A 17,815-nucleotide genomic window follows, 5' to 3' on the forward strand; every position below is an offset into this window, starting at 1 on the left:
AGAATAAAACTCAAACAGAATTTTATTTTCAGATTTGATTGGAAAAGTTGTAGAATCACTACTTTTATCCAAGTGTTGGAGATTTTTTTTTGTCCATCTTCTGTTAGATTAGATCAAGAAAGATGATGATTTTTAAAGTGTTCAATCGTTGCTCTGGCTGTAGGTTCAGGGTTGTCATCCTGCTGGAAGGTGAACCTCCATCAATCTAATACCTTATGGAGTCTTGGTTTTGATCTAGTTCCTCTTTTTTTTTTTTTTTGGAGAAAAGCATCCCTGCATCATGCTGCCACCTCCATGCTTCATGCTGGACATGATGCAGACAGGGTGGATCCTGCTTTATACTTGATGTTTTATCTCTAGAATGTTCCACTAATGCTCTAACAAACCCCACAGGTTCACTGAACAGGTGCATTTGGAGTTTAAATTTAAGATGGTGGGCTTACTTGTGCATTAGCTGACTTTTATAGACAATTGTTTGCGCTGGATTTGGCACATATTCTGTATTTCCACTTGTAAAAAAAAAAAAAAAAAAAAAGTAAAATTCTGTATCGTTTTTAATTGTATTTTGTTAGCCTGTTAAACTCCAATAAGCATTAAAGTTGTGACAAAATGTAGTTGGAAGGAAACCAGTTTGAAGCATTAACTATTGCTGGCATGCACGCTGGCTGTTAATTGACAACCTGCTGAAAGCGCAAACGATTTCATTCTGAGATTTGATGCCATATGGAGCTCACTGGGTGAAAGCCACCAAGTCTGAATCTGATGTAGACATATGGTTCTCGCTGGCAGCTCGTCTGCTTTACTTGGAAACTTCAGTCCACAACATTTAATACATTTGCTTAAATTTCAGGTTAATCTAAAATATATCTAACATGGCTACAAGGCCCAGGTTCTGCATAGGAATATTGGCTTTTCAGATTAGTTGCCACATCACCTGAATTTGTTCCAGTGCAAACAAATAAAACAAACCACTAGTCGGTAAATGGTTGCCACTTGTAAAATACTTTGAAATGGATTCGTCAGTCTCTGTCCCGATCATAACACTGTCCTTTAAAAAAAAAAAAAAAAAAAAGCTCTTTAGACCTCAGGCAAGTTGCTGACACACTCCAGCTCTGAGGTTTACATAAGATCCTCCTCGCTCCCTGAGGCAGTTTTCTCTGTCCTGTTTCTCGGGGTACCTTGTTTTTTGTTTTTGTGTTTTTGTTTAGATGCTTAAATTTCAAGCTGTTAATCTTTTTTGCAATAATCCAGCAGCATCCTAAAGTTATTGGAGTTTTTTTTTTTCTCTCTTTTGATCCATCAGTTCTAGTTCAGCAGAATCAGATCAGTCACAGATGTTGCTCTCATCAGGGAAATGACCTGCCTCCGTCTCCAGCCAGAGGCAATATAATTGTGACTCCAGAGATCTGAGCTGTGATCACTCTGGACTGAAGCTGGAACACCTGATGAACCTTGGCGTGTTCCTTCTGCCTGGTTGCTTTAATTCTGATTTCACACTCGAGATTTTTCTCAGTCAGAACGTCTGGCTGTTTTGTATTGATTAAGATGTGTGACATGCTGCAGCTTAAGTTGAGATTTTGAGCAGATCCTATGAGGGTCCTTCCCCGCACCCTTTCTTCCTCCAACACAAGAATAGATCAGAGTGCGAACTAAAAACTAAACGCCCCCAGGCCTCTGCCTCCCAGACGGATAGCCGTCATGAAGTCACCAAGTCCTGTTGGGGTGGGCTGGGTACATGAATACCTCACAGTCATGCTGCTGATGTGTTGTGACCGTGACATTTCCTCTCTTCTCAGCAATACACGAGTTCCCCGATGACCTTTTCACCAACGACGAACGAAAGAGCGGAGCCGTCCTGCTGCACATCGCAGCGGTAAGGGAGTTCTCAGCCGACGGGAGGCATACGCACTCGGTGTTTCTTGTTGTTTAAGTAACCTTTATTGTCCTTTTGTTTTTAGTTTCTGTGCAGAAGTAGTGGGATTTAGAACAAATTGGAATAAACTGAATGAAATTGCTTGGCCTAAAGTAAATTGTCAAGCCCGAGTTTGCCGTGTGAACCTTTTTGAAACGGGCTTGATTTAATTTGATCAAATCCATTTCAACACAGGCAAGATTATTCTTTCAAGCTTTATGTCTAAACATTAGAACATAATGCAATCTACTATTTTCCTTAGATTAAAAAAAAAAACAATTAAAGAGCTTTAGTAGAATGAAACGGATTTTTTTTTTTTTTAAATATGTACAGTGCCTTGAGATGATGTGATGTGTATTGGAGACGGATTTGAATATACTTTAATTTTAACTCCTTTAAGGGTATGCATAACCTTAAGCATATGGTACATTTTAAAAGCATTTTGAGTGTTATTGTTTTTAAAACCATATTAAGGAAAGCATTGCCATTTATCAACAGAGGATTGAAAAATGTTTCATTTGGTTTTGAGGGTAAAAACCTGAGATGTAGAATATGTGACGGACCTCCAGCTCAAAGCTGGAATCGGCCGTTGCTGAAATTGCAATAATTGTCAGGCCTCTGAGACTTTAACAACGTTGCTTCTATTTTTAGATTAAATGCACTGGTCATTCTTCTGACTTGGTTTGATGTTGTACTGGCCTCACTGATCAGCAGGATAGCCCTGAGTGTGAAAGTTTGGAGTGCTGCAGTCCTGCAGTGCCCCCTGTGGACAGCATAGAGCAGAGCATTTCTATGAGAGCTGATCAGCCTTGATGGTGTCACGACTGATCTATAATTTATAGATCTCTTCTCCGCTGCTGAAACGGGCTGAATCTCTCCCTTCCTTCTCACTGTGGGAGTATAAAGATCCTGTCAGTTTTTCTCATTGTAAGGGGATACGTTACCACTGAACTGACATTGGAATTTAATGCAGATAGTGTTTTTTTTTTTTGTAATCTTGTACCATGGTTTGTTGTTCCCCTTTCCTTGTCCTTTAGCAGCAGCACTAGCAGGCAGTTCTGATCTATATAAAAAAAAATTCAGGTCAAGAAAAATGGATTCGTACATGTATTTTCTACACCTTATATGGATTTATCCGACTTCTCCTTCCAGACTCTTTACATGTTTCTGGCACTCGCCATAACTTGTGATGAATACTTTGTGACGTCACTGGAGAAGATCTGTGAGGTACCGTGAGGGCTTTAATCCTTTTTTATTTATTTTTTATTCTTCCTAAATATTACGTAACAAATTCACAATACTTTTCATATTGCAGAAACTAGACCTCAGTGAAGATGTTGCTGGAGCTACCTTCATGGCAGCTGGCAGTTCTGCGCCAGAGCTCTTTGCATCTGTCATCGGTACACACTCACACACACACACACACACACACACACGCACGCAGGTCGTGCATACAGATGGTCCCAGATGGTCTGTGTCACTGCTGGTTCTGAGACGCTCCCTCCCTGTGCGCAGGTGTCTTCATCACCCATGGAGACGTGGGGGTGGGGACCATCGTCGGCTCAGCAGTTTTCAACATCCTATGCATCATCGGTGTGTGTGGAATCTTCGCCGGACAGGTGCGTGAGTCAGAGCGGGGGACTTACTGCTGTGGCTGCATCATCTTGTTTATTTATAAACTGTAGAGCAGCACATGTGCTGCCCCTCCTCTCTCCCCCCCGCCCTTTGAGGAGAAACCAAAGCTTCTGAAATTGAGGACTGATTTAGTCATTGGCTTCAGAAGACGACAAAAAGCCAAAGTTTTAGCAATGAGAAATGGTTCTAGAGAGCAAAGATTGAAAGTTTTCTGCAATTGTTTCCATAATCTGTTCATATTTCATGCATATATTTGACCCAAAAGCCTGAAATACTTCACACATAACTTAAAATCACTGATTTAATGTTACAATGTCTGCTAATGTGAACAGGCATCATTTGTGTGATGGGTGCAATTTTTGTGCTTTTCTTTTTTTAGGACAGTACTCTTGTAGATTACGACTGCAATTATCCAAGTTCCACTTTTAAAATAAAACTTGCATCCTAAATCTTAAAATTTAGAAATTAAATTCAAAGATTTAAGAAATAAAACTTTTGAATTTAAAGATTTTACTAAAAACTATAACTGGCAAACAGTAGCACTGTGATGAAAACGTGTTTTCTTAAGATTGAACGTCTTGACCTTCACAATTGTTCTTGAATTAAATGTTGCCTGATTAGGCATTTAGCCCTTCAGACCTCACGTTTTTTCCTGTTATCTTTACCATTTACATTTTCAGTTCAGATCGTCGTCAAATAAATGCACTTGTACAACATCAGATTCAGAATAGTTGAATAAAATGCTACCCGGAATTTGCAGCGTCTTGATTTAGAAGGGCTTTGCTGCATGTAGTTGAAGCCTTTTGATAATTACACAATATTTTTTTTTTTTTTTTTTTTTGCGGTTTTCTGAAATCAAACACTTGGTACCATAACAAATGTTTCTACTTGTAAATTCTCAGGTGGTGTTGCTGACCTGGTGGGCTGTTTTCAGGGACTCCTTCTACTACATCCTGTCTGTTGTAGCTTTGATTGCAGTAAGTTAACATTAGCAGTCAATACATGCGCATTTTTGTACTTGGATTTTAGGTTATACTAATCTGTTCCTTTTTTTTTTTTTCTGCAGTTCATCTACGATGAGAAGATAGTTTGGTGAGAAGATTTTCCTATTCAGCTTTAAATGCAACTTATTCAGAGTTTAGTTCAGGTTGACTTGTATTCACAAAAAAATTCAAACAAGTCAACAACATGATGCAGCTTTAGCTAAAATTGAATAGCAATACTAAAATTTGACGAGCTACACCTGAATGAGTTTAATTTAGTAGTTTAAGTGCTTCTGACACAGATCGGATTTACCTTAAAGTGCTCGGTGTTGCTCACCATAACTGGAAATATTTCTACTTATGAAAAACACAAACGGCTAAGTGTGTGAAGTATTAACCTTTCACTGAGCTCACCAGTTCACAGGAACAGGTGGAACTCTGGTACTTTTACTACAGACAAATTAAAAACTTGCTTTTACATGTTAAAGATATTGTAGAAATGACAATGTTAAGAAGTTAACCCAGCTATATCTTGAGGCCAGTAACTCTTTTTGAAATGATTCATCTTTTCAATATTCTATGTTAAGAATTGGAATCTGTTTGAACCTATTTTTTGTTATTATTCTCTTCTACAGGTGGGAGAGTTTGGTGCTCGTCGTCATGTATGCAGGCTACATCTTGGTCATGAAGTGAGTTCTGCCCTTTTTCACAAACAGTTCTTGTTGGATTGGGGTTTATTGGACTGATAAAGTTCTGCTTCATCCCTGTACATCTGTGAGCTGATGAGTATAAACGACTGCGCTCTCACAAGAGGGCAGGAATTTTTCCAGCTGGAGGGGAGTGTCCCCATTTCTGTCCCCTGCCCAGATGGCGCACATTTTCCTCTGTATGGATATGATATGCTGCTGCTTGCACTATAAAATTGTTTCCTTTTAATTAAACAATGTGACACGTTTCTCGTATTTTGCAGTTTGTAAGTGGAAACGTGTTTAAATCCTAATTTTAACTCTTTAACACAGCAGCCATGTGTTGGCCTGCAGAGAACTTTTTTATTTTTTTTTTCTAAACATAGATCTATGCGTTTATGACCATAAGTGCACTCCATTAGGCCACATTTGTCTTTACAGTCCAGACTCGATAATACCAACCATGCTGTCCTGTGCTGCTGTCTCTGTCCAGCTGGTAATCTGCGCTACACTCAGCGGCAGCCTGCTCACTCGCTGCCATAAGAGTTTAATCTTTTTCCCTCTGCAGTGGCTAAGAGCACCAGGCTTAACCGGATCATTCCCCTCCTTTCTCATTTGGAGGAATAAATGCTTACAGTAGGACATGCTGTCATGTCTCCCTTAACCCAAAATATCTGTGGAGCATTTTGGGGCCGTTCAAGTCCAAATGGAGCAGAGTGCGTTTAACGCGGACCGTCTGGGTCTCTGATTTGAGATAATACTCCGCCCCCTCCCTCGTCAAATGCGCCGAGATGAAAGCTGAAGTGGAGGAAAAAAAAAAAAAATGTTGCCATAAATTATAAGCTGTACATCTCATCTCTTGAGCATTTTATGTTTGTTCTCTAAATCTAATCCTGTAACTGACAAAATGCACTCGTAATACCATTATATGCACACTGACGTTGAGTCTTTGGGATCAAAATGAGGGCTGCACAGCGGCTGTTTTGGCAAACCTGAGGGGGGGGGGGGAAATACAGGAAAGATTTTCTTCTGTTTGTTTGACAGCTTAACTTTATCAACCTTTTGTAGGAAGGAATTAATTGTTTTGGGTTTTTGTATCTAAACTTATCCTGCTCTTTGGGGTCATTTGCTGTTGTGCGAACAGGGCCTCTTAAATATGATGGCTTATATTTGGCATTAATGCTGCATCACAATATCATAACCAATTATACCAATTATAATAGTTTCTTGCTGAAATCCACAGAATATCTTTTTTTGCAATGTCTCTGTTCCTTGACCCATGATAAAAAAAATTCACTATCATAAAATAACTTTGTATTATAATGAAGTGCTGGACAAAAGTCTGCACATATTTTGGGTTTAGAGAATCCGAAATGCACAAGAACCTTTCCACTGCTAGATACCTGAATAATCTACAAAAGGTTGTCCTGTGCTTAATCCAAGCATTACTTGAAGGATGAGAGGGGAAACGATGACAGAGATTTACTTGTGATCATTGTAGGGGTGTGTAATATCAATTTTGCGATGCATATCGATATTTTCTTAGGAAAAAAAAATCGATATTCATCCGCAAGTATCGTAACATCCGACTGTCACCTGGCTCACTCACTGCTTGCTTCACTGGGAGAGTGATTCGGTCATCAGGCTTAGAGTGATTTCTTCAGATGTTAAGTGTCGAGGTTAAAAAGGTATCAAACTATTCAGAGCAGGTACTTGGTGAACTTTATTTACTTTACAAATGCATGTAAGCTACAGTTTGTACTGTTTCAATTAAACATGTCTTTTCACCACTTCTTTGATTCATTTTGTCCAGCTGTCGACTTTAAGTCTGTGTCCATGTCCAACCAGAGCCAGGTATTGTGTAGTTGGTGCTTTTAATCAGTTTTCAGTTAAATTAATTCAGTCCAACTCTATAACAGTCACAAAATATCACGAAAATCACCCTGTCCCTCTAAAATCTTTCAGAAAATCGCAAGTGTATTGAGTTGTATCGTTTGCTAAATATCGCTATATATCGTATCGTGAGCAGAATATCGCGCATCGTATCGTGAGATTATCGTATCACTACAGCCCTAGATCATAACCTTAAGAGCTTGTGAAGCCAAAGAAATTCGAGAATTCAAGATATTGATTTTTTGTATAAAAACAATCTCCCCTAAGCCACAGATTTAAGTCTCACCTGGGCTAAAACAAGACTGGACAGCTGCTCAGGGCTCAAGTTATGTTTAGATTAAATAAAATCTTTCACTTAGAAATGAAAGGTCTAGAGAGTCTGGGGGGAAAAGGTGAGGAGGCACAGAACATTCTCTAGATCTAATAGAAATGTTCTATTTGTTGTTTTGGAGAGGAATGTCTGCTGGTGTTGGTGTTCCAGGTGTTGGCCAACCCGGTTCAACACCTCTGCAACCCCAATGCGATAATTCATCCAAAAGTTGCCCTGATTACAGAATTTACAGTCCACACATGTTGTGGTTAGTCCTTGGATGTGACTTTTTCTTCCATTCAAATTTCCTTCAAAATGCATGAATACAGTAATTTGAACAGCAAACGTCTGTAGCAATTTGAGAAGCTTCCTGTGCATTTTAGACCTTATGAAACAAATAGAAAAGCAGGTTCAAGACCGTTTGGCAGATGAGCAATTTATCTGAAATTGACTTTATTTCGGGCATTTCAAGTGTTCAAGGTGTATGCAAATATCCACATGTTTAACAGTAAAGCAACAGAAGTCATATGAACAGTCTTTTCACATTGAATATGCACTGTGTAGAATAAAAGTAATTTTCCCCAATGAATCAAAATTCTGTTTTAGGAGGGGAAAAAAACCTCAAATACTGACACAGAATCTGGTCTGTCTTCGTTCTCTGCTCTTATCAGGCGTTTTTTTTTTTTATATATAGTTGTAATGTTCTTTGAAGATGCTGAGGGCAGAGAACAGCTCTTAACACTCCAGCTATTACCTCTGCATACTTTATGTTCAAAGGCAGCTGTAGTTCCTTCAGTGTTTGATCCGTTTTTATGTAATGGCACTGAAATGGTCTCACTGAAAATGTGTGGCTAAGAGCCTTTGATTGCCTTTTGGGAACATTTCTTTTTGGCTTTCTTTTCTGCCTCAGTACAGAGCAGCGTAGCTCAGCCATTTTCCATAACATTGTTAATGTGGCCTTGAAAATTGGGCCCTTGACAATTTTGCATAATGAAAAATAGACATTTTAAGACGCTGTTATGCTTCACCTGCCCAGCTTTTTATTATTTTTTTAATTGGATATTTTTCCCCTCCTTCCTCCCTAGATTTAACTCCAGCATGCAGCGGTTTTTCATGGGGAAGTCTAACAAAAATGTGGCCAATGGTAACGCTGCAACCAGCAGCGAGATGGAGGACGGTAATGCTTGTTTTGACTATGTTTGGGACGACGACCCGTCGTCACCTTTGCTCTCGGCAGGTAAGGTTAATCAGACAGGCCGGGTCCCAGCTGAGTGGTTGAGTCCGATTCTCTGGACGTCTGAAGACTACTTGCTGGAGTTTTTTTTCTTCTCCTGAGGGATCTGTGGCTTTGCTTTCTGCTCAACTAACGCAGCCAGTGCTTTTTTGTTGTTGTTAATGCTAATGACTTGATATGAATATTAGAAATGTTTGTTAAGGTAGAATGATGTGATCTCTGATCCATCTTGATTTGTGTTGATTAGCCAATACAAATCACTCATCAGGCTCATGATGTGCTTCCAAGCCACAGTCCTCTCTCTATTCTGCTCTTAATCTTTAAATAATATTTAAAAAAATAACCCGTTTCAGAAATGTAACTCTTCCAAGTCTGACTGCATTACTGCTAACATGCCTGTCTGTTTAGCCTTACTAAACCTACTCTCACTTTGTCAGTGTTGTGCCGCTCTGCCAGTTTTTCTGCTTGCATCCTGCTTTTTCTCCTGCCAGTCTCTGGAGCGTAGACCTGCTCACTCCTGAAGTGGTAATGAATTTCGCAAGAGGAACTGTTTACACCAGCTCTGTTTACGCTGCTAATTTATGTGCATTGGTGCATGCATAAGTAGTCAAATTAAGGCTGGGTTGAACTAATAAGTGTTACTGCCTTATTCCCTGTGCGTGCAATCTAAAAGCTTCCTTTTCAGCGAATGAAAAGATATGAAGTTTCACTTGAATTAATTACTTTTTAAGGATACGATCTAAAAGTCAAGTCAAACTTTCAGTGTTGCAAGTTTTGAAATCGGTTCTGTTTTTGTATTTATGCAGCACATCAGTGAGCTGCTAACCAAACTATAGCACTTTGGATGAAAATGTGCCAAAAACATGATCAGCAGAGATCTTCACTGAAGAGCAGCTTGTCCTTTGCTGATGAAATTTTGACTTCACTTAAAATTTTTTTTATTAAAATGTACAAGTTGAGCCTTGACAGATTGAAAGTTAAGTTTGGGGGAATATGAATGCTAGCTACAATGTTCTTCATCTCAGCATTGATTAAACTCCACATCATTTTTGTTCCAGGTTTATAGCTAATATTTCTGGTATAGATGGGATAAACTCCAATGTGATAAATTCTGTATCTTGGCCTAAGGTTCTGAAATAAATTGTCCATGTCCTTTGTTGAGTTCCTCATAGGTCTTATAAAATTTAAGTTTGCATTTTGGGTGTAATAACTTCAGTTGTATAGATTGTTTTTGCCTCACAAACGTCAATATGTGCCTTCATCCCTTCAGTCAAGCCGAGCAAGGCTTACAGCCGCGGCTCAGTGGTGATGGTGGATGAGATGATGAATGCCAGCCCATCAAAGTTCCGCTTTCCTGAGGCGGGACTCCGCGTCATGGTCACCAGCCACTTCGGGCCCAAAACCCGCCTTCGCATGGCCAGTCGGCTCATCATTACAGAGGTACAGCGGGCCGTTGTTGCCGGATTCAGTTTGGTGACTTTGAGCAGAGAGCTTTCCTTGCTGTCCGTATTTGTCTGCGGAAGTGAGCTCTGTTCGAAAATGTTTTGTAGCAGCGAGTCTGCCTGTGTGCCCTTTGACTAAGTTTCTTTTTTCTGAAAGCGCCAGAAGTTGGTGCAGGCGTCCAATGGTGTGGAGACGCAAGTGATTGATGGGAAGGTGGAAATCGAGAACGGAAACGTACCAGAGGACAAACCCAAGGAGGCAGAAGAAAACGACACAATTTCACCGTTTCATATTCCAAGTATGTGATTTATAAACTTGCATAAATGTCTGATCCAGTATGTTTTGAGACGGTGTAAAAGATCTAATTTGTACGTTCATAATTTAAGATATATTCTCTGAGGCGGTGATATAAATAAGTTATTGAAGTTCTTAGTTGGACATCTTGAATTGTTTTGCTGGCGTCTCTTTTAAAATGAGTTTGCGCCATCTGATGGATGAACTAATGATAATCAGATGGCTCAAAGCAAGGCTGCCCTTCTGTCTCTACTGATGTGAAGAGGGTCCAATTTATCATTAAACTCATCTATTATTGAAGTGTTTATGCACTTACAAGGTTCAAAAGGAAGTGAAAAGGGAAAATATTTGCTTCTATTGGTTTAAAAATTTTAAGGAGATAGTGTCATATTAAACTGTCAATACTCAAATATTATGGTCATCCTATTTTATGTTTTGTTTTGTTGCATTTTTTTATCTAAATGCATTCAAATTGGAAATTATTCACACTTGATCAGAAACATTTCCGGACAGGGAAAAGGCAAAACTGGAATAAAATATTTCACTTTGTATATGTAATGTAATGTTGTCATTAATGATTCCAATGTTTTCAAGTTGACTTTAATCTTCTGCTCCTGGATGTCAGTCGTTTTCACCTTCCGTCTTCCTCCTGCAGGGGGCGTGGGCAGCAAGATCAAGTGGCTGATCTCATGGCCGCTGCTCCTGCTGCTGTTCTTCACCGTCCCGAACTGTGCCAAGCCTCGCTGGGAGAAATTCTTCATGGTCTCCTTCATTCTGTCCACTGTCTGGATTGCAGTCTTCTCGTACTTGATGGTCTGGATGGTGAGTTTATTTTGCTGTGATTCTGCTGCGGTGGAATTGATTTCTGAATAAAACCCGGTGTGCAAACTGGTGTCTTGATTTCTGTTGCATAAAGTGTCTTTTAAACCTGTGCCACTGAACGTTTCCACCTATATCGACACCTATAGAAATGCTCCCAATCAAAATTTATGGCATTTACTTTAAGAAAAGCTACATCAGTAAGACGATGAATATTTTCTTATGAATTCATGTTTTATTTCTCAGAGAAATTGTGATTTAACTGTGCTTAGATCACATCACTGAGGAAAGCTCGTCCCACTCTGCACAATATTTCTTCCCCATTTTAAGTGAATAAATGTTGAGTGTCCCAATTTCTCATTTGAAACTTATTTCGGCTTCTGAAAATTACTTCTTGTTTCATTCCGATTGTTACAAACGGGCCAGGAAGGAATTACGTAACTTATTTACACCATTTAAATGAAAAGCAGAAATCCGTTTCCACTGTTGGATAAATGAGGAGTAAAAGGGTAATTCTATTGGTGGAAGCTTCAGCAGTAATAAAGTGTAGCAACGGTATTTGAGGACAACGTTTCCTGAAAAGTAATTCACTTCAACATTGATTTATGTATATTGGGTCTGTTTGTTGTCACCTCAAGCTACAAGCAACACACATTTTGATTAAGACAATCAATCAAACGCTGAAATCATGCTAAAGATTTATTGTCTTAAAGCTGTTTACATTAAGGATCCACTCAAACACTTTTGATGGGAACCTGCAGATAACCTGGCCTTACCTGTGCCTCTTTAGGTCACTATAATCGGCTACACCTTGGGCATCCCGGATGTTATCATGGGCATCACGTTCCTGGCTGCTGGCACGAGCGTTCCAGACTGCATAGCTAGTCTCATTGTGGCGCGACAAGGTATTGCTTTACCTTCTGGGAATAATTTACTTTTAGAAGATATTTTCAGGTTTGCTGGTGCAGGAACGGAGTTCCATGTGGATCTCTTTACATAAATGGGAAGGCTGATTAGAGCTGTGTAGGGTTATTTGGTTCAATGGAAATTCGGATGCTTAATGGCTGGCCATCCATTTTATTTTTTTATGTTTTTGGATCTGTTCTTGGGGAACTGAAATTTTAACCAGTTAATGGCATGTCAAGGGTGTTATCTGATGCAAATATTGTTCCAGAAGATTTTATGATTAATTTTCTTTTTTACTTTCAACTTATGTGGTTCAAAAAATACTATAATTTAAAAATAATTCTTTACTTGAATGACGGGGGAAAAACGCTTGAACTGAACTTACAGTTGAACTTGTGTCTTTCCAAGAGGATGTTCTTTTCATGGCGTTCATAAATATACTTTTGCCATGATCTATGTATATAAAAATACTGTAAAAGAAAGCTTTGATCTGTGCTATAATAACTTTTTTTTTTTCAGGTTTGGGAGATATGGCGGTGTCTAATACAATTGGCAGTAATGTCTTTGACATCTTGGTGGGACTCGGAGTTCCCTGGGCGATGCAGACGATGTGTGTGAACTATGGATCAGAGGTTGGTTTACATCTGGTCAAGAATACAGTTTTTGATCGGTTTATTCAAGAATGTAATTTATTAACAGAGGATCTATTAGCCAGCTACTCGTCTTTTGTTCCAGGTGATGATCAACAGTCGGGGACTGTTGTATTCAGTGGTACTTTTGCTGGGGTCTGTGGCACTCACGGTGAGCATTAAATGCTAATCGCACATTAAGTCAGACAATTTTTGCTTTGAAAAGAACTTTAGGGGTTATAAAGTTTTGCTCAGCATCTCAGATGTTGTCCCACCGCAACGAATTTCAATGTATTTTGAGGTTTATGTCGATGCTAAACAACGTACTGCTGAATTGTCTTGGAAGGATGCACATTGTTTTTTTTTTGTTTTCTTTTGTATACAGTGTCAGCCTGACTTTTTGCCCATTTGAAGTTGCGCAGATCTTTATGATGTTTGTCTTTCTACATGTGCAGGTGTTGGGCATCCACATAAACAAGTGGCAGCTGGATCTCAAGCTGGGCATCTATGTTCTTGTCCTGTACGCCGTGTTCCTCTGCTTCTCCATCATGATCGAGTACAACGTCTTCACCTTTGTCAACTTGCCCATGTGCATGGAGGATTAGAGCGCAGCAGCATGCAACGATTACCAAAACCTCAAAAACCCACTTTGGCAACCTGAGTTTTTTTTTTTTCTTTTTTTCTCAATAAACTGAACCTATCTGGCGACTTTTTGTTTCCCCCCTTTGCTTGCAGTCTTTATTTGTAAGTGTTTAATAGAAATCTCATTTTCTTATAAGGCAGTGCTTTGTAGCTGTGAACTCTACGTTTCCAAATTGTCCAGTCATCGCACAGCACTGGTCCTTTCTGCTCGTTCTTTCAGACACTCGTCAGCGTCATGGTTTCTCTGTACGCCTGCTAACTTTCCACCCATCAAGCATGCCTTTAGATGTCGTGGACCTCCAGAATCAGAAGTGCCCCTTTTTGATTTCACCGTTCTCACTTTAGCGTTTTCAGATCAGAACAATCAGTTCCCACATCAAGCTCTTACTAAACCCAAACTTTATCAAATGTAAAGCCATTCTTAAACGATTCGTGAAATTACTACGGTCAGGATTTTTTCCCCCCTCTCTAACCAAGAAAAGAGGGAAGGTCTTGCGCTGGCATCTCCCCTCCTTTAGCTTGGACCCCTCCCACGCCCCAGCATGGCTTTAGGCAACAGGGAGCTGATGCTGTTAGTGCTTTACTCCACTCTGACCCTCGCCTGCTTTCCTAATCTGCTTTCCTAAAGACCTTTTTGTCAGGACACTTTAATTCAACATGTCACAGTCCAGATCTAGTGACTGTGATGGTGTTATGCATCTGCACCAGTGCACAATGTAAATTTGTAAACACTTTTTTTGTATTTATTTTTTCAAAAAAAAAAAAGGTTTTGTTTAGTTTGAAATATAGAAACGAGCTTGTTGCAAATGTCAGACATTGTTTGTCTTTCACTGAAAGCTAATTGCACATCGAAAATGCTTTTCTTGCTCTTTGTGTTGAGATTGAAACCTCGGATGTGAGATGTACCCTGGCTGATTGACAGCCCAGCTTCAGCCTTTCCGTTTGTCCTTCTGCACAAATCAAGATTGGGAGGGGGAAAAAAAAAATCTCAATCTGTCTGATGCATCTTTTAGTCTTCATCAAATGATTCTCATTCAAAGATGGCTGCAGAAGGATGGTAGTTGTGCTTGTTGCAGTGATGCATTCTGGCCTGTAGGGGCCACTGCAGCCCCTCTATTAGTCCAGAGCGGGCAGTCAGTTCCACCAGTTATCAGGGAAACTAAGATGGACAGCTCCTGGAGATGGAGATGATGATCTTGCTTTTTTGTTCTTTTTTTTTTTTCTTGCGTTGTATGTAGATATTGCACTTTAACAGCCGTCCTCTCATTCTGAATCAACTAGTGCTTCCTTCTGTGCGTTTGTACTTTCAGTGTATACATGTCCGTGTGACTGTGTGTGAAAGAAACAGTGTGTGTGTGTGCGCGCGTGAGTGTGTACGTGCTCATTCTGGGCTCGCGTCAACTTTCTCAAACTGACTGGTTCCTCTTTAACAATTTGAGCACACCTGTATCTGTCTGCAGTGCATGCTGGGACACGAAAACAAAGCTCCTCCACAGCACAGCAAAAGGTCGAGGGCTTCCGGGCAGTTTCTATGGCTACTGCCTGGCCCACTTTACACAAAAAAAAATGGCAGCTAAGAGCACTGCAATCCAGACAATTTTGACACAATGCAAAAATGCCTGTAAAGAGTCCAGGAGTGGGGGGTGCAGAGACTATTAAAGCGTACGTGTGTATGAAATGTTTTGTGTTGAATAATCCTCCTCGGCCACATTGTTGGCAGAGGGCACTTGTATATGCAATCTAAATGTAAAGAATTTATGTGACAAAGGCCCCTGCAAGGTTGCCATATAATGACGGGGCATCCTGTGGAGATTTGATGTCAGTTTGTCTAGTAATCCTTAATGTGTGAGCTCACAGGTGTGTGTGAAAGCTGGAGAACTGTGCACAGAAAACGGACATGTCTGGAGCAGTGGCTTTGTGGAAACGCTCATATTCTCCCGCTTTTTATTGTTTTTTTTTCTTCCTGTGGCTTTCCACTCTGGTACCAGGGCATTAACTCCTCGCCAGCCCCAGCGGAAGGAGCAGCGGGGCAGGATGCGGCACGCATTTGGCTGCCCCCAGGACTCTTTATTGTACACGGCAGACTAAGGAAAATACAAAATACTGGACCCCTCCTTAGGCTGCCTTTCTGCTGGGGTTCATGTGGCTTTGTGACCCCACAGGGTCTACAAACTCCTCCTCCTCTGTACAAGACCTCTGGAGCTTAATTTATTTTTTAATGCTTTCTCAGACTGCATGGCAGTGCTGTCAGAGTTGATCTGAATTGTGTTGCTCTATTTGATTATGTACCGATTGTCAGGACAGAGCAGTAATGGTTTAAGAACTTTTTATTTTATTTTTTTTTTTATTTTTTTTTTGTCCTAACTTAGTGTTTTAAATGGCTGGCATTTTTACTCCAAAATCAATTGTATTGGGGAGAGAAGGTCAAAAGAAAGTTGGATGTCATGTTTGTAACTTTGCATAAACCAAGATTGTACGGACATGTTGTGTACAAAATACGCCCACGCACTTGAGGAAGCACATTAGAGAAGGCAATTTGACACTAGAGGACTGGTATCTATTGACCGAATGCGACCTAATGCACTGTGAGCTCAATGTGATGTGGGAGTTGTTTGTCAAGAAAAAAAAAAAAGATAAATATATTTAATGTAAAGTTAGTTACTATTAAAATATTACTGAGGACATCTGTATAACTTATATGAATGTATTGTCTTGCTATACTGGACATATCCAACCAATGCATTTTACTGTAAAGCAATAATGTGAAGAAAAAAAATAAAATGACAAAATGACTCCTACACATTTCTCACGATTTGCCTTGCATTCTGGGATTGTCGATGTAACTATTGAGGTTTTTTTTTTGTTTGTTTTTTTGCTATATTGAAAAATTCAGACTTGAGTGGGGCTTTTGTTTTCTAAGAGTTGATATGTAAGTTTAAGTGCTTGTGCCCCTTTGGAATAATGGGATGCTTTGGCTGGAGACTGCAGCTCTGAGGAGGCGCATTGAGAGAGCAACCCTTGAGGTCCCCGATTGCTCAGACATGCATGAAGGAATCAAAGCAACACTCCAGGTACGTTTTTGATGAGGGAATAACATGACATGATATGCTCGGTTGATTTTTACATAATCCTTCCCCTCCAAGTTCTGATAAAGAAGGCAACGATTAATCCACATCCATGATGTACAAAGTTTCCAAGAAAAATCAAGCTACTCTTCACTCAAGTACAGCCATTTAACATTAGCAAACCTTTAAAAGTAAATAAGCGTCTGATTGCCTAAAATGCTGCACTGCTCCTTGTGCATGCAAATTCTCCTCTTGTGATTTAGTTTAATGTATATTTTAATTGGCTACAACTAACGCCACTGGAGGACAACTTCAGACTTGCTGACTCTCGAATTGTTCTTGATGCAAGCAATTTGAAATGCGTAATGGATGTTCCTTGATGAGAAAGCCTCAAGGTAAAGTTAATGAGTTGGATGGACTCATCATGCTTGCATTTATGCAATATCCATAATTTTAACATTTCTATTTCAACTGACTGGAGATTCGGTTTCTCTCCCTTTTTTTTTTTTTTTTTTTAGTTATGCAATAAAATAACCTATTTGCATGATATTTACAAATCAATTTGAGGTCTATGAAAAAGACATTTGGCTTAATGGCTACAGTAGCCTTTTCTAATGGGGGGGGATTTGTTTGCAAAGCTAAAGTCCAGTTGTAACATTTCGGGGCTTTTTTTTCTCTCTCTCCATTAAGCATTCTGGACACTTTGTTTTTTCCCCCAGCAGGGGGCAATGTTGCAGCATGTTTCATTTGTCGTCTTCAAGAAACTTTGGAACTGAAAATGGAGCTCATGTACCTCAGAGTACGAATCCTCCACTCTGATGTAAAGTTAACAAAGTGCAACTAAAATGAAAACTGACAACTGGAGTGATTTTTTTTTATTTATTTTTTTTACATAATTTCATCTGCACAAAGTGCGACAAACATGATCTGCTAATAATGGCTGCTCACGTCCTTCATCAGTCAGACAGGCAGCCATCTGGTGAGACCAGCCTGGTCTGTGCCGGCTACTGGTGCTTCTCCTTAATGAGCCACCCTCTTGGCTAGCTTTGCTGAAGTTAACAAGCCTCGCTGTCAGCCGTGATCTCTTGCACTGACGAGTTCCCTTTCTGCCCCCTAACAAGCCCGTTTGGGCGGGAACTGCTCGTCTCCTGTGAATGCTGGCCCGGCTCCCACATTTGTTGTACCACTTTCAGAGACGAGGCCCACGCACGCTGGTCTTGACGTATCCAGTTGCAGAATTCCACTTTCAAAAGTTGTTTATCTTTTCACCCACCGCCTCCACAGTCGTATAGTTTGGGGATATTTTCTTTCCTTATTTGTGTGTTGCCAGTATTTTTGACAACTACTTCGCTGTTTGGGTAAAT

At 39.9% G+C, this 17,815-nt stretch overlaps 1 protein-coding gene across 3 annotated transcripts in view; it reads left to right on the forward strand.

Moving 5' to 3' along the window:
* The window catches only part of slc24a4b (solute carrier family 24 member 4b), a 35,184-nt gene extending 19,000 nt beyond the window's left edge, over positions 1–16,184 (forward strand). For 2 of the 3 annotated variants that reach the window (XM_008397464.3, XM_008397465.3), the window contains exons 4-18: positions 1,797–1,873; positions 3,065–3,139; positions 3,228–3,312; positions 3,428–3,531; positions 4,450–4,524; positions 4,614–4,639; positions 5,166–5,219; positions 8,505–8,596; positions 9,924–10,093; positions 10,253–10,394; positions 11,046–11,212; positions 12,000–12,114; positions 12,635–12,747; positions 12,851–12,916; positions 13,200–16,184. In XM_008397464.3, the coding sequence (XP_008395686.1) occupies positions 1,797–1,873; positions 3,065–3,139; positions 3,228–3,312; positions 3,428–3,531; positions 4,450–4,524; positions 4,614–4,639; positions 5,166–5,219; positions 8,505–8,596; positions 9,924–10,093; positions 10,253–10,394; positions 11,046–11,212; positions 12,000–12,114; positions 12,635–12,747; positions 12,851–12,916; positions 13,200–13,349 (1,511 nt within the window). In that variant the 3' untranslated portion in view covers positions 13,350–16,184. The remainder of the gene's footprint in view (positions 1–1,796; positions 1,874–3,064; positions 3,140–3,227; positions 3,313–3,427; positions 3,532–4,449; positions 4,525–4,613; positions 4,640–5,165; positions 5,220–8,504; positions 8,597–9,923; positions 10,094–10,252; positions 10,395–11,045; positions 11,213–11,999; positions 12,115–12,634; positions 12,748–12,850; positions 12,917–13,199) is intronic. The other variant, XM_008397466.3, reaches the window with a different exon arrangement.
* The last annotated feature ends 1,631 nt before the right edge of the window (positions 16,185–17,815 follow it).

The sequence above is a fragment of the Poecilia reticulata genome, chromosome 21 (genome assembly GCF_904066995.2).
Source record: "Poecilia reticulata chromosome 21, P_reticulata-male-v2, whole genome shotgun sequence".
Classification (NCBI taxonomy): domain Eukaryota; kingdom Metazoa; phylum Chordata; class Actinopteri; order Cyprinodontiformes; family Poeciliidae; genus Poecilia; species Poecilia reticulata.